Source organism: Fukomys damarensis, unplaced genomic scaffold (genome assembly GCF_012274545.1).
Source record: "Fukomys damarensis isolate Sample0158 unplaced genomic scaffold, DMR_v1.0_HiC HiC_scaffold_12, whole genome shotgun sequence".
In the NCBI taxonomy this organism is placed as follows: domain Eukaryota; kingdom Metazoa; phylum Chordata; class Mammalia; order Rodentia; family Bathyergidae; genus Fukomys; species Fukomys damarensis.
In genome coordinates this window covers 28,908,382-28,919,389 of record NW_022900924.1, presented here as the reverse complement: position 1 = coordinate 28,919,389, position 11,008 = coordinate 28,908,382, and the positions used below count along the sequence as shown (strand labels likewise).

The following is an 11,008-nucleotide window of genomic DNA, read 5'->3' as shown; positions in this document are numbered from 1 at the left end:
TGATAATTTGAGCAGCATAGTCCTTATATTCTAGACAGAAGACCACCATTGCTGCTCTATTAGAAGATTAAACTCAACTGTTTTCAATTGATGCATTGGTTTTATTTTTCCTTGGGCATGAAAAATTGTTAAAACAGCATTGCACTAATGCTAAATAAAATACCTAAATTAAATGTAGAAGTATTTAATCTAGAGAAAAAAAATCATCCATTTACATTTTCTTCTTGTAAATATTGACAAATACCATAATGGAGCAACATAATAAAATTATCATTATAAATAATTTTTAAGGCAGCAAATCTTTGTTTCTAAACTCATAATACCCATATACATTCGCTATGTAAATCCAAAAGGTCTAAGCTCACAGAGTAATTTAAAGGGGTTAGTGCAAAATAAATAAATCTGAGTTCAGACCTGATTATCATAAGCCTTATTATAAAAATAAAGTATATTTTGTTGTTGTTGTTGTTGTTGTTTTTCTTGGTAACAGTGATCAAACTCAGGACCTTGTGCTTGTGAGGCAGGCGCTGTGCCACTGAGCTAAATCCCCAGCCCACAAATATGTCTTATAGGAAGTAAAAATTGAAAAAATCCTAATAAGTCATATAATATAAGTAGAAATGAGCAAAACATTACTACTTAAAAGATATTTTTCAACTCTTTCCACTAAATTGAATCTAGTATTTGACTTTCTTTTTAATTGAACGATAAATGTGAATGTCATAAATGATCTAACATTTGTTGTTCTGCACTTTGGTTTTAAAATTTATTGCAAATTTCTCTATATTTAGAAAATCGTCATTTTCTATATTTTAACTTCTTAATTAAAATAAGCTTTCATGTCTACAAAAAGTATTCTGGGTATCATTTTCTTCATTTATCTTTTTAATGTGAATATCTAAGTATCTGTTTTCTGTTTTTCATAGGTGTGCACATTCCTATGATCATGAGTCTGACTCAAACCCAATTTATATCAAATCATCCATTTCTATTTATTATGAAGTATAATCCGACAGGTACTGTTTTTGAAAAATCTTTGGAAGTGCTACATAAATTAAACTACAAGTTGCAATCTGCATATCTGAAATCATTTTTCATTTGGTAGATATTTGTTGAGTACATGACGTACAGCGGGCATAGTATTTCAGTAGATGATGAGCTCCTGAAATAGGACAAGGGTAACAATGGCTTCCTCCTTAATGATCAAAGCTAGTAGCCATTTTGTATGCATATCTCTAAAGGTAGCAACATTCCAGCAGGGTTAATATTTGGCTAATAAATGCACAGAAGCCCAGAGAAAGAGTATGTAGTTTGCCTAAGGTCATAGAACTAGAGTATGGTAGAGCGGAGACTCAGGTTAACTCTCTGTCTTCTGATGCCTCCATTGGGTTGGAAAATGGAGTGGTGAGTTGTAAGTGACCAGTCAGGCTCTGAGGTCAACATAATTCCAAACCTTCACCCTGGACAATTGGTGTAAGATGGCACAGTTGCAAAAATAGGTGCAAAAGAGAACACCCAGAGGGTTAGATTATCATTTGACACAATGTCAACATATGGAAATCTAGATCATCTTGAAAATGTGTTTTAGAACTTGTGGAAAAAGAGAGGCCAGAAATGTGAATACAATAGGGACATTTTCTTTAAGCTTGTATTTGGAATTTTTTGGCAATCAGAATATTGGTGTGAAAAGTATGAAAAGAGGAGAACAGAAAATATATCTTATTCAGGCCAGATTTTGGCAAAATGCCTTGCAGAAAGTGTCAATATCCCTAGAGGATGAGATTGTGGACTCAGCTGTGAGACTTGGGGTAAGATTCCAGCTCAGTTAACTCAGAGTATTAAGGCAAGAAAGTTTATCCTTTCTAAGCCACATTTCCTCATTTTCCTATTTAAACATAATGTTAGTGCTTACCTTATAGAGTTAAACCAAACAATATATAAAGCCAGTGACAGCATGTCTAAAACATCCCAACTATTTACTAGAAATACATCATCAGTAAATATAAAGGATTGGATAACTGAATAAATGAAGGAAGAGAAAATTCAAAATTTCTCTATAATTATGGGGTTATATAAAAAGGAGATATAATTAATCTTAGAATCTAAAGCTGTTAAATTAGTGATTTTGATATTGGTCCACTAAGATGTATTTAAATCTCTTTTCTAACTCTGTGAAATGCTGAGTGATCCTTTGGAAAGTTGTGTCTTACAAGCAATGGAACAGTTTTATAATTGCTGAAGTTTCATTAACCCAAATTCAATTCCAATAGTCAATGTGTCAGTGTTAAAATAGTTTCCGAGTTTGTCATTTGATCTATATGCCTTTAACCTTTGGATGTCTAATTTCTTACAATCAGTATATAATTGTCGAGTCTGGAGAAAAGAACAGAAAGATGCTGCATTGGGCCTCAATGCACAAATAAATAGTGACATTTAGAATAATTATGGTACACTCTACTTTCCAAGTTGATGACTCGTAATATTCTAAGGATATATATATTTTTTATATATATATATCCTTATATATATATTAGCGTTTGGTAAAGCAACAGTGAAAATTCAAATCTCCAAATACTCTACTTATGTATTTATTTGTGATAATGTTTAACTATCTGGCCTTAATGACAATTTCCACTGTTTTATGATCTCTACAATAATGAAGCTTTCTAAAGTAGACTTACTCCTTTGAAATATTCTTTAAAATGAATGGCCACTCATTTATTAGAAGATAAGATGCAAATTGTTGCAGTGTAAAATGTAGAATGGGCTATTACCTTAAAACAATGTATGTTTAGTGACTTATCTATTTTCTCTCACAAAAGAATTAAGAAAGCATTGAGATTAATCAAGATGGGGATTTAACATCACCATAGTGAACTATTAAATAGGTTCATATGTTACATAAAATATATTCAGTCGACAATTTCTGAAGTATGAGGACAAATGACTTTAGGTTTAGAAAAACCAATTTTTATCAAGATTTAAAATTTTATTTTGTCCAAACACTCTCCTTGTGCAAATTCTATATTTGGATTTCCTGTTGGATGAGTTGTAAAAGGTTTATTTATCTAAAGCTCTAAGTTAAACTTGCAAGAAAATGAGTTTGTTTGTTTTTGTTTTTGCCTTTTCCTGGTTGAGTGTAGGCTCACTTTATAGACTTTGAGAAGAAATTGTGAATGATGCTATGTAAAATGTGCCATTTTTGAGAAAGTAGTGCATCGTGATTTGAAACTGACACCAACACATTGCATTTTGATCTGTTAAGGTCTTCGGTCAAAGGGAGAAGCAGGCTTCAAGCTATTTTTTTTTCATTAAATTTATTGGTGCTTTTTAGGTGTATAGTACAGTTACATTCATCATTGGGATCTTGTATCTTTACATAATATGTCTTGGTTCTCATTTTTTCCCCATTCCCCTGCCTTACCTTCACCCTTTCCACCCTTCCCTATTTACAACTTTGTTTCCATTTTTTCCTTTTGTCGTAATTTTTTCTTTTCCCTTCCCCTACCTTTCCCACTTTCCTTGCACTACTCCTTTAGATCTTTTCTTCCTATTTCACATTAGCAATTATACCATTTGAACCTTATTTACATTTTTAGTTTTTTAAACAATTAATTAAAAAATCTTTTATTTTAGCCATCAGCTATGGGTATACTGTGTATTTTAGTACTAAGAAGTAAAAGTTGTTTCCAGTTAATGGGGCTATTGCATATGTATTTTGATTAATGTGGGGACACCTATTTGGGAAAGAGGTTGAAAGAGAAAAATGGAAGGAGTAATGTTTTCTGCCTCAGCCTGCCTCCTAAATCCCTTGCTTTATTTCAAGGAACATTTCACTAATCTGCCCAGTTTAGTAGTGACCAGGGTGCTGACCATATGATGACTCACCTCAAAATATGTTTCTCCTTGATAATAAAAACATGTTGAAAAGGCTGGAACAAATGGCTTATATATAGTGCCCTATATTTCTGAATGTTTATCAATTTAAATTATGGGTTTCAACTGGGGAAGTAAAAAGGACTATAACGTGAAGTGTACATATTCTCTCTATGACGAATGAATTCATCATGTAGCACAGACAATATTAATAAAATAATTCTCCAACAAAAAATTCTGAAAAGCATTTTGTGAAATACCATAAAAAAGATACAAGGGTATCTACTGATCTTTATTTTGACAAAATATATTATTCATCCTGGGAAAGTTACGTGCATAGTCCCATCTATCTGAAAGATAGGACTGTTAATTTTCTTTTTTTTTCCAGAATAATTTTGAGATTTTGAAGCAAGACATTATTGACTATAATTATTTAAAAAGAAAAAATAAAATTGTTTGGAAACTTCATCGATTTCTATGTTACTGGCTTTTCTGACAGAGTGCCTTAATTATGAATAATTAATTATTATAATAATAATTATTACTTCAGATATATTTGAATGTTATTTTATTCAGCTTTAAAATTATGCAATTTTTTTCTAATTTTTGAAAGTAAACTTTATTACATCTAAGAGTATAAGAAATTTAAGGCAACATTTTACATTTACCCCACACCAAATCCTTTTCCCTTGTTGAAAAGAAAGGTGAATAAATTTAACATCATTCATTTCTGCTGTGTCCTCTATTTCTTGTTTCCTTTTGACTTGCAAACAAAGAATGACTGGAAACAGGTGTTTACTTTTATGTTCTGTATCATCTTGCTGAGGATTTGAAAGTTCTAGTGATAAAAAAAAAATCGTCTTTAGCAGTAAAGTAAGCTTTGATTCAGAGCTGAAGGAGGAGATGAGGAAGCTGCACTTTTAACCCTGAGGCTTACACTCCTCACGTAAAAAGATGACTGCTGATGTTTTAGATTTTTGATTCCACTGTGCTCATCACTGTTTTATTATGCTATGTTTGCCTGACTGGGTCTCTATATTTAGAAGAACACCTCTCTCTTCACTTTATTTCCTATATGAAAAACCAGACTACTACATTTTCCATGACAAGCTGTTCTAGCTGTTAATTTGCTTCATAAATTACTAGAAAATGATTAATAGTTATCTAATTATGTATTTTAGACAAAAGAGACAACTTGTTATTAGACACTGCCTGCAGAGAAAAGACTATATAATGATTGTTAAAATATTGAGAAAAAGAAATTATTGTCATTTTTTTAGAAATTTTAAAAATATGTTTTTTTTTTTCCTAGAATCAATTTTGTTTATGGGAAGAGTGACAAATCCTTACACCCAAAAGATGAAAAGAAGAGATTTAGATTCACTGTGAATGAAAACACAGCTCAAGAACACAAGACAAATCCTGGAAAATAGTTGATTGGCAAAATATCGCTGCCTTGAAAATATTTTCTTTGTATCATTTTTTGTTCGTAACTATGCCCATATTAATCTCTATTAATGTAGTTCTGTATTAATAGATATGAAATTTGATATGTATTTGTTTCTGTTCTATGTGTTTAACACAGCCTATATAAATCCAAATCAAGGAGATTACATGAAATAAAATTGTTAGATGTTAGAACAATCCTAAAAAGACTTAGATATCCAATTTCTGCCTTAGTTATCAAATTCCGTATGTTCCTGGAAGACTGGACTATCCAAGTCCTCCACTCCGCAGCGTTATCTAGATGATGCAGAGGAAAATTCAAGAGAGTGAAGATGGTACATGCTGGGTTGTGGATGAAGGCGCAGAGATCCAGTCCCTATGACAGTAAATAAACTTTAGATTTTTGTGAATTTTAACCTGTTCTTCCACGTGTTAATATCTGGATTGTTTCATTGTATTTTGGACCGCATCAATATTTTGATGCTAATTTATTCTGTAAACATGTATGGAAAGTAGAAATGCTGAGAAATTTATAAAGCTTCTCCAGTTTCATAGGTAAAAGTAGCAGCTATATTAGCATGGTTCAGGAGGACAGTCTTCAACAATTTTCCAATACTGAGCCAAGACTGTCCTCTATAAAGATTAAATGTAGATGTCTTCCTCTGTGTATCCAGAAATATCATATCTAAACAGCAAACATAATACTACATCCAAACATCACTTCATGTAACATGTTTCACAGTTTTATACATTTTTATGCTAATGAAATAAAATATTTTTTTGTTTGTTGCGACAATTTTTGGCAGGCAGCTTACTGATAATAATTACCCCATGTTCAGCTCTAATTTTATATCATTTACTGAGGTAAGGGATAAATACAGTGGGTAGATTTTAACTCAAGGCTGAGCTAGAAGACTATGATCCTTTTCAGGGGAGGGGAAATAATTTTTCTTCAAGGATTCATAGTTGTTAGCTGGGACTTTCTGAAACAAAAGATTAATGAACAAGAGAAATACAAATATCAGTTTATTAACATCTTTTGTGATAGATGAGGGATAATCAGAGAAAAATGAATAAATCTCAAAGAAGTGATTTAGAACTCTGGCTTATGTAGCATCTTTGACAAAGAACAATACATTTGTGGGTAAGTGACGGGACAAAAGCAAAGGACCTTGAGTTTGCATGGGAGGCAAATTGTAAGAAGGCAAATATATGGTAGAGAAAGGCTAGTTATTAAGATTTGTTACGTAGATATTTTGTGGTACTGTCTCCTAGTTTATAAGTATCTAAAGCTGTTCCTTAATCATTTGTCCTTTCTGAAGAGAGGTGACAGGGAATACTCTTGAAATATAGCCTTGCTTTTGGGCAAATAGAGGGCAGAGAGCTTTAGTGTAACATGGTACTTAGGGTAAAGTGACATATTTTGGTGTGACATATTGTGCTACCCTTCCTCTTCTACTCTAGTTATGGAAATCTAGGCATTCTCCTACAGAGAAACTTAGGGAAACACTCAAGAAATTCTGAAAACAATTTCAGAATAGTAACTGCTTAAAACCAAAATATAAGTGAAAGTGATATTTATTCCTAAACTCACTTGAACTTATGCAGATAGAATAGTGACTACTAATTTATACACTAATAATTTACATGCTAATTTACGTGCCATGTACATGTCTTGTTCTTCCTTACTAAAGGAAGTGGTGTAAAAACATAGTTTATTGATTTGGAAGAAGAGAATAAAAAGTTCAAGTAAAGAAGAGTAATGTTGCTCAGGTGTGGCTCAAATTTCTATTTCCTTTGAACTGGCTGATCTCTTCTAATCGTCTCCCATGTATTACATACCATTCAGCTTTGGGATGTCATTCATTTAACTCACAAATACTAATTGTGCTCCCACCATGTTTCAAGCAATGCAAACAGGCCAGTGAACAAAGCAGACAAGGTGTCATCTCTCACACAGCTCACATTTTGTTACTGGCAAGACAGTAATCCAGTGAACAAGTTAATTTTAAGTTGTAACAATTGTTGATATAGATAAAGCAAAATAAGGGAGTGAAATGGATTTGAATAATTGAGATCCTTTAGGTAAAGTTGAAGGGTTAGTTTATGTACATGTTTTGTGCTGGGCACAGCGGTGCTTACATAATAGGATCGAGAGTTTGCAGTCAGCCAGCAGCATAGACCTGACCTCCACAAAAGAACACATGTTCTTAAAATGCACTCTTACTATATTTGCTTTTCTTTAGTAAGATGAGTAAAATGTCTAATCTCTGCCACAAGTTTCTTATTATTAATCCTGTTTGCTTTATGCAAAAGTTGTGGTTAATTTTTCTTCGATATCATGCTCTTCCTCTGATTGATGTTCTTTGGCTAAAAAGGATAAATTAACTCCTTCTGAAAGACAGAATGGATATCTAGCTGGGTTCATACTGAAAATATTCTCTTTTACTTTGTTTTAGGATCATAGCTGCCAAAACACTTCCCAAATTAGCACCTTCATTCTTCATTTTATGTTGCAATTAACTCAATATTACTATAATTTATAACATGAAGTATGATGCCTGAGATATATTTATAAAATATATATATATTTATTAAAGAAAATAAATATGAAATAATTTTAACAAGAAATGTTTGAGAAATTTTTAGAATTCACAAGTAATGCATAATCTGAAATACAAATGTTGACAATTTAATAGCCCTCGTGAAGTCTAATATATCACATATATCACACATCTTTTTCTTCTTGAACCAAAATTGTCATTCAGGTAGTAGAAGAACTGGGTAAAACTGACAACATACAGTTTTAATTCAGATCATATTGTAGATGTGTCTGCTACATCTAGCAATGAGAACCAAGAGGGCAAAATCTTGAGCTCAGTGACAATTTCTTTTTGGGTTGAGGTTTATAGAATTCTCCTGAATTGGATAATAAAGATCTGGATATCTGGAAAAGATACAGTGCTTTGCACTTTTGAAAATAAAACATTTTCACACAGCATGTCCTTGACCATTGGAATTCATTTTATGAGGGACCTGGACAGTGGATCAGCTTGAGACTGGTTTCTGTGCATATGGTGGAGAAGCTATAGCTGCTTTAATCTGTTTGCTGCTAGGAATAGTTCTCCCTGCCCTCACTTTTTTCTACCTCTTTCCCCTAGGTGTCTTATGTGATAATCTCTAAACCTGAAGTATGAAATTCAAGGGGTTAAAAACAAATATTCTCTTTCTCTTTTTGATGCAGCAGGAGTTCATCCCACTGGAAAATATAAAGAAGATGAAAGAGGTGACACTTTACACTGTTGAACATTATATCTCTTGGCTTGTCACCCCAGTGTTCTAGGGCTACATGGTCCTCACCTGTACCATGAATGGCCAGACAAGTCCTATCGAAAGTCTTTATTCTAAAGTCATATGGTTGTAAACCTTGGACTTTTCAGCAAAGCCACATCTTTGAAATAATGCTTTTTGTGGATAAGCAGTGTCTTTCCATCTTTCCACAAAATAAAATAAATCTGAGAATATCTCTCACTAGGATCTTGGTCCATTATGTTATCTTTATTTGTCATTTCCTCTGTAATTTTGAAGTTTTAGTTTTATAAACAGAAAAATTTTGCTACCATGGCAGAGACCTATCTTTCAAAGATTTCTAAGTTCACAGTGCCGAGTTGTGGTAGGTGGGTGGGTGGGGCTTGTCAGGACTTCATTTCCTCCCTCCTTGGATTTCTCCAGCTGGAGCCTGGTTTGCATTAGCAGAGGGCAAGTTGAAGTGAGTGCATCACTTGTGAGCTCACATGATTAAGAAACAAGTGTCCCTCTCTGATAGATTTCTTTTCCTGTGTGTCTACAGGTCTGTGCAAGGTGACCTGTAAGCCATATTTAGAAGCTGATAGATGTTCTGTTATCCCCAGTTCCTCCGTGGTTCTGTGTCATTGCAGCCTTCTCTAAATACAACCAGAGTACCTGCACTGGATTATGAATGAGCAAAGTTATATCTACATGGCACTTGAGAGATTATATGTGAAAAGAGTTAATTTCAGACACTTAACAGGATGTTTCTATGACACAAAGTATATAGCATTATTTAAAGTGGGACAGTAGTACCCACAACAGACAGAGCAGGCTGGAAGGGAGAAGAGCTAAGCTGCAAAAATGTTTGGTAAAAATTGTTGCCTATGATAACGTGGAAGACAGATCACATGAATACTGGTCCTGTATCCACCTAGACACTACCTATCACTTCAGTGGAACTTGGTAGACTTCTGAACTCGTTTTCAACAGTGGGCTATAAATAGGATGATACGCATTTCTTCCGGTTTTGTCAGTTAGAAAGCAAATGTTCCTAGATTTATCAGGTCCTCTCCGTTAGCATTTTGGTGATCATGGAAGCCTGGTATAGTAAAGAGTAGAGGCTTTGTGTACCATGGTCCCTGAAAGATTTCATCAGTCATAGTGATCCTATCTTCTTTGTTACCATCATACATATGACGCGACTAAGCAGGATATATACTGTATGGTACTAGGCCATTGGAACTAGGTAGTTAGTGTTTAGCAAAATAATACAATTATGTTCTTAGCACATGTTTTATATGTAGTATATAGATTTCTCATTTTGCCATTAGACACATGTTAGAATAATAGTCTGAAATTGTTTTCTTCGATTTGCATTATTCTGTGAAAGAAATTTAGCAGTGATACTGCTGTGCATTTTCCCATCAAACCACTCATATGCACCATAGTAATATACCTTCTTCACCAGAGGAAAGAAATGACACAGAGTACAGAAAATGCACTAATGGGGTGCTTTTCTGGTTGTCAGATAGCTCTTTTGGTTGAGATTGTTTACGTGATTTTTAAAAAGTAGCTTTCGTGTGAGAGTTGCCTATGTGAGTGTGTATGTATCTGTATGTATGCTGGCAGTAGGAACTTTACTTAAAGATTTGTCTGAAATAGAGTTTTGACGAATAAAAATGCATACTTGCAAGGGGTGAAGATTCAAAGTCTTCGTAATGATATTTAATATGCCTCAATTCCCCATGGAAAAGTACATAAGAAAAGGTGATGGAAGCAAGTTCTCAACAGACACCTGTAAAGACCAAAACTAATTTTCCTTCGGTTATATATACATATCATATTTGAATGATTTGGTCATAATTTATATAACACTGTATCTGTGTACCCATGAAAATATTCAAAGTGAAAGTTCTTGTAATGTTTCCTATTTTATAATTATCAATAGCTTATATTTAGAGAGAGGTCACCTTTTGGGGTAACACATATATCATAGTTAGTCTTCAAGTCTGTTTCATATCCTTTATAAAATGAGGATTTTTTTTTTTTTTTTTTTTGGTACCGGGGATTGAACTCGAGTCTTTGTGCTTGCAAGGCAGGCCACCAAACTGCTGAGCTAAATCCCCGGCATATACACTGAGGATATTAATTTTCCAAAAGGCTAAGGAGATTTACTAAAGGACCACATTTAGTAAATGGTAGAAATGGTATTTGAATTGAGTCTTTAACTTTACCCCGTAGTGCTAATCAAGGAGCCAGGAGTTCCTACACACCGACATGCACCAGAATCTTCAGGAGGGTGTGTACAGATGTCTGGGTCCCAATCCCCAAGTTTCTCACTTGGCAGGAGTGGGTTAGGTCTTCAGTATATGCATTTTTTTTTTTTTTTTTTTTT

General features: G+C 33.5%; 1 protein-coding gene across 2 annotated transcripts in view; it reads left to right on the top strand.

Moving 5' to 3' along the window:
* The window catches only part of Serpini2 (serpin family I member 2), a 64,204-nt gene extending 58,425 nt beyond the window's left edge, over positions 1 to 5,779 (top strand). For both annotated transcript variants that reach the window (XM_010606685.1, XM_019204942.1), the window contains exons 8-9: positions 927 to 1,016; positions 5,189 to 5,779. In XM_010606685.1, the coding sequence (XP_010604987.1) occupies positions 927 to 1,016; positions 5,189 to 5,265 (167 nt within the window). In that variant the 3' untranslated portion in view covers positions 5,266 to 5,779. The remainder of the gene's footprint in view (positions 1 to 926; positions 1,017 to 5,188) is intronic.
* Positions 5,780 to 11,008: the final 5,229 nt, after the last annotated feature.